This window comes from Erpetoichthys calabaricus, chromosome 5 (assembly GCF_900747795.2).
Source record: "Erpetoichthys calabaricus chromosome 5, fErpCal1.3, whole genome shotgun sequence".
In the NCBI taxonomy this organism is placed as follows: domain Eukaryota; kingdom Metazoa; phylum Chordata; class Cladistia; order Polypteriformes; family Polypteridae; genus Erpetoichthys; species Erpetoichthys calabaricus.
Window position 1 is genome coordinate 188,852,026 of NC_041398.2, and position 6,000 is coordinate 188,858,025.

The 6,000-nt window shown below is 35.8% G+C and overlaps 1 protein-coding gene across 1 annotated transcript in view; it reads left to right on the top strand.

Annotated features, from left to right (window-relative positions):
* Positions 1-5,800, top strand: part of LOC114652111 (N-acylethanolamine-hydrolyzing acid amidase-like) — a 41,765-nt gene extending 35,965 nt beyond the window's left edge. The window contains exons 9-11 of the mRNA XM_028802309.2: positions 787-815; positions 3,122-3,219; positions 4,307-5,800. Coding sequence (XP_028658142.1) covers positions 787-815; positions 3,122-3,197 — 105 coding nt within the window. The 3' untranslated portion in view covers positions 3,198-3,219; positions 4,307-5,800. The remainder of the gene's footprint in view (positions 1-786; positions 816-3,121; positions 3,220-4,306) is intronic.
* The last annotated feature ends 200 nt before the right edge of the window (positions 5,801-6,000 follow it).

Sequence of the window (6,000 nt, forward strand, 5' to 3'; positions counted from 1 at the left end):
ATAAATGTCGCTTGGAAGTGGATGTGGTTTATAGCACATTTATTTTTATTTCTAAGAGTTGTCTTTGCATTATTCATATTACATTATGTGAAGAATGATAGTGATATTAGGGATTAGGAGGAGAAATAGCTTATTGTGGGATAATTGTTGCACATTTTCTAATGCTGCCACTTGTTTGGGATACATGTCCTTAACCCTGTGATGCATCATTTGGTGATTTGAAGGTCGCACAGTCTGCTCTAGTTGAACAGTCATTGCCTGGGCAATTCTACTTCAGTATTATTTTGATTTTGATGGTGAAAGGCAAAATTAACTGTAGTGCCAGTTTACCTTGCAGCTAGTTCTTAACAAAGAAGTGACTAATTGCTAGACCAGGTATTGTTCATGTCAAGTGCACAACATTTTGTACTGCTATTTGGCCATTTGACAACATATATGAAGGCATTTCACAGAAACATGAAAATGGATGCTTTTGAACTAGTGTGTCCTATGTGCCATCCACGCACCTGTCTAGAAGTAGAAGTAGAGTTAGAGTTAAAGGGACCCTGTGCTTGCTTATTGGAATCGTAGAACCTTGTACTGGGGTCCACAATTTATTGACATTAATAAACCTTTTCACAGTAAAAGAGAGAGCATCAACACCATACATGAAAAGAAAGATTGATGTATAAATGATACTCCTAACTCACTAACCTTAAAATCTGGTGATTTTTAAATAACATCATTTATTTTTTAGTAATATTTTTGTTGGAATTTGCCTCAGTCTATTCCCCCTTGTATCTACAGGCGCTGTCTGTGAAACCAACTCTGAACAGGTAATAATTTGAAAATGGTACATGAAGTGATCATTGTTGACATATTGTTTCTCTAAGTTTGTTTTTCAGTTTATTTTAGTAGGTAAAGAAGTAGTTGGCATGAAGTATAATGTTAGTTAGTTTTTTTTGGTCTTAAATAAATTAATATTTGAGCCTCATTAGTATATTAAAATGTAAGACATACGTGGACATAATATAGACACAGCCATTACTGGGTTGGGATGATCAGGAACTCTGAAGGCTTTTGAACCTCCTGTAATTTCTTACCACACCAATAATTATATTCACTAGAAGAAGGGAGATGTGTTCCCAACAAAATCAAAAATCAAAATCAATGGTATTTTGTTAATTTCACAAAAGGCTATTTTAATAGATTATACTGTAAGAATACTGTTTATAAAACATTAGAAAGATGAAGGTGATGAACACTGTTTGGACCCTGCAGGTTTTCATTGATTTTAGTTTGTCCCTGATCAGCAGGAAGCATTAGGTGCTTTAAATGTGTCAAAAAAAGATAAAAGAGAATCATAAAAAGGTTTGGGCCAGCCTCCTGTATACTTGAACCCAGATGCAAAATTTGATAAATTGATTGTACAGTTGCATACAGGTTGGAGTCCAAAACAGAACTGACTGGGTGAGGTAAAGATGGTGGTTTTAAAGCAAGGCAGAGGAAATGATGCCATCGGGGCTGAGACTGGAAGAGGCGTCATCGAGGCCGGGACCAGAAATGTCGTCATCAGGGCCAGGCGGAATTTCCTAGAGCTGGTCTGCAGTGGAAAGAGAGAAAGAATCAGCACACTCCGCCACCCCCCTGGTCTGGCCTGGAATTACCCTCATTTGAGCCCTTTAGCTGCCTCCCATGCACACGTGACAAGGCCTCCCCCTCAGCCCAGACCCATCAGGTTGGTTATTCCTGGCTGAGAGGTCTTGAACCCAAGAAAGAGCATTGGCGTTGGCATGGAGGGATCCTCGTTAATGAAAAAGCGAAAACTTGTAAGGCTGTGGGTCAAGAAACCACCTGGTGACCCGTGGATTTGACTCCTTGCATAGGGCCATCCACTGTAAAGGGGCATGATCCATAATGAGGGTGAACTTGAGGTAGTACCTCAGCTGCATAATCGCCCATTTGATCGCTAAGGCCTCTCACTCCACTGCCACATACCTGGTTTCTCGTTCCAGCAGTTTCCAACTCAGAAATGTGGCGGGGTGTTCAAAACCATCAATGCTCTGGCTCAGCATGGCACCAAGACCTGTGACCGAAGGGTCCATCTGGAGAATGAAAGCTAATGAAAAGTTAGGAGCTTTCAAGACTAGTGCTGACTTAAGGGCCTGCTTCAAGTCACAAAATGCAGCGTCTGCATTATCAGTCCATACCACAATGTTCGGGGCCTTCTTTTTTGTCAAATCAGTCAAGGGCGCCACTCTCAGAAATGCAGGGTACAAACTGGCGGTAGTAACCCGCTAAGCCGAGAAAGGCTTGGACTTGCCACTTGGTTCTCGGATGGGGCCATTTTAATATGACAATGACTTTGGAGCACTGTGGCTTCATGGTACCTCAACCGACCATGTAGCCTAAATATTTGGCTTTGTCCAATTCAAAGAAGCATTTTGATAATCCTTATGTTGGTGAACGTAAAATCTTTATAGACACTATTCAACATAAAAGCCACTGGTGAAATATTTTCTTGGGTACTCAAGATTTTAATACATTCACATCTAATTCCATTGTATGCTATGATCAGTGTTCCTACAATCAAGTAGGATTCAGATGCCAATTAATTCAGGTTGCCAAAATATAATGCCAAAAATGCTTTGTCAAGAGGAAATATTTCCCAGAACAGGACACAATGCGCTGCCTTTTTAGCCAATAATGACTATGTTTGTAAATTCTTCACAGATGTGTCTGTTAATTAGTAATCTATCAAGTGGAATCCTGTTACATGTCTTTTAAAAATCCTGTGTCTGCAGGACATACCTACTGTATGTTATTACTCAGAGACCAATACATATATTGATTAATCTGTGGACTTTTTTCTTTGCCCTTCTTATCCTGTTTGTGTTTGTGAGGTTGAGGAAGTAATTTTTCTGACTCAAGAGCACATAGGTGCAGTTTTAAATAAATTATCTGCTCCTTTCAAGGATGTGCTATTAATAAAACTTAAAATAACAAACATTTGTCATAGATTTAAAACTGTTGATTATTACTGTAAAACTTGCTGTCCCTCTGAGTCATTGAATTCTAATCTCAGCTGCACTGATAATTTGTAAGGAGTGATGAAGGCCTTTGTGTACATTTTGCATTTTAGTATCACTGTTTACACAACGACAATGAGCGCTGCAATGCCAGATATGTACCAAACCCAGGTGAGAGAAGTCACATAACACGGTGGATTGTTGTGCAAAGGTAAGTTTTTTGTATTTGAAATACTTCAATAATTTTGGTTGACTCAACACATTTACAAATTAAGTTTGATGTCAGTCAGAGTTAGCTTTACTTTTTTATTGTGGAACACTGAACAAATACTCAGTTCTCACTATTGTCACTAGATTTATACATTATTTACTCTCTAGTATAAGCACAGCACTTTTGTGTTTAGTGTGTTTTTAAAGTGTGAATAGAGTTATGGGACAGGTGAGTACATGTTTCTCATAATAATTTCATACCAGGCAAATTTATGGCATTTATGCCCTCACTTTTTTATTAAAAAATTACTGCAAACATGTCTAATATGCATTACATACCATTGTGTATGTGTTGTGAAAATATTAGGTCATGGGTACATAAATTATAATTGTGACTGTTATTCACTTACTGTATACTAATCAGAGCTGATTTTCTTATGTGTGATAGACACGAGGCTTAGAATTCACTCAATTGCTGAAACAAATACAATCAACGTGCATTTTAGACATGGTATAATACCTCAAATCTGAAAAATCTTATCTCAGTTTTTTTTTAAATAAACTGAAGGTGAATATGTAATACTGAAATACCATATGATAAATTTGAGCACCTTCAAAAAGTGTAGACCTCATAGTGGTAAAAATGCAGGCATAGTACATACTGGATTTTATCCAGTTATCCAAATAAATGACCAAAAACATCAGATATTTATAGTAATTAGTAAACAGTACCTATGTTTACAGGCATAATTTAGGAATGTAAGCATTATAGAACCCATTATGAATAACTCATTCCTGATGGTGTTGTGGCCAGTGAGGTTACATATTAGATAATAAGTTATTTCTAGTTCACAATAGTGAGGCATACTATTCCTACAGTTTGCCAATAGGAGAAACATTTGATATGTGAAGCAGAAAATTGTAAGTTTTGTTTTGCATAGTAAACTAATATTAAGTGCTACTTCTGATTCCATATTGCAATATGAATCCATGTAAATATCATATCTGTTTTCTACATCTGGCAATATAACCATTTTTTTGTAAAATGGTAGAGGATACAGTGACTAGTCTTGAATTGTTTTTTACAGGTAAAAAATGAAGACAAATGAACTTTCAAAAGAGCTGAAGAACAAAAAAAAATTTTTATTTTTTAAATAACTATTTTTAAATGTATCACAGATGATTTTAGTATTGTATGATAAAATCATATGATTAGATTTTTTTCCCATCCTATTATCATTCCATCAATTTGCTTTTTCAGTCTTTTCAGGACAGCAGAAAATCAGAGCTGTCATCTCGACAGCATTAGCAAAGACAGACCAGTTCTAGATCGCACAGTAGTCAGTTTCTGTCAGGTTTCTGACATTTAATATGAATTACAAAGAATCTGCTTTCTTTCTATATATTAGGTTTGCCATTTCCTGTAAACATGGTAATATGCATAGCACTGCAAAAGCTTTCTGCTGACAGCTGTTAATTTGCAGAATAACTTTATTCAGAGAATGTCCTGGCCACTTAGCATTCTCAACAGATAAGACACCAAAGTCATTTTTGTGTTGTTCTAGCCTAGCTCTTGTCATGCAGCAGGCTCCTGTGTAATATTTTTAACTAGTAGATAGTAACAGTACGAAATTATTTTATGTTAATTAAAATAATCTTTTTAATTTGAACATTGGCGGAGAATTATGGAAGTTAAGATACATTTTTACAAAGTTCCTAACTTATTAAAAGAAAAACAAAATCTAGTAATGTGAAGAATAATGGCAGCATTTCCAAGTTTTATCAGTTCACTCAGGCAAAGAGTAGAATTTGGTAATTCACAACATTCTTCAATTTGTGCAAAACATGCTGTATTTCAGCTGAAAAATGTATACCTGATACACCTCTCCAAATGGGAAATATGTAAATATATCAAGATTGGACTTTAACCGTGATTGATGCCAGGTATCTCTGGCCTCGCTCAGGCATATGTTTTGGGACTATACAAAATTAAAGCCTTTTTGGAAAAGATTTTTTTTTTATTCATCTGATAATGCAGCATTTACGATCACTGCAAATCCTCTTATAGCAGTCTTTGTAGCTATTCTAGATGAGCTTTGACTATCTGGTGATAAACTGACCCTTATTTCCTACTTTACATTGTCAGTTTGCGACTTATTCTGCTTAATTGGAAGAATCCTAATGCACCTCCTTAACGCAATGGATAAATTAGATTTTATTTAAAACTAGAACCGCCGAACTGTGAACAGCTTCTTTAGAATTTGGCAAGAATTTCTTCGTGTTATTTTAAATGAAGTCTGCTGGACTTCTGCCTTTGTCTCTTCTAAACTAATGTTTTAACAAATATAAGGTTGTATAACACCATAGGCTTCTTTTTATTACTAATTAGCTCATTTCTTTAGTGTGTTTTATGATTACAAATCTTAATTTCTTCTGTGACAAATAGAATTTATTGTTTTTCTGATTGAACTGACTTGAAATTTCTTAATTTCATTTCACTAAAACGTATTTTTGATTGTCATATTATAACATATCTTTTGTAATTTGTATTTTTGGGACAAATAAATTTTTTTTAAAAAGTTCTCTTTTTGGTTGGGTAAATACAGAACTAGGAGGAAGAGTGGGTCCTGGGCTTGAATGCTAAGCTGGGCTGCTGACAGTAAGGTATTTGTATCTTCTGCCTCTGTCTGTTTGAACTCTTCTTTGGGTTCTCCAGTGTTCTTTCCAATTTGCTTGTTAGGTTAACTGGTGATTCAAAATTGCCACATTCAAGGATAGGTGT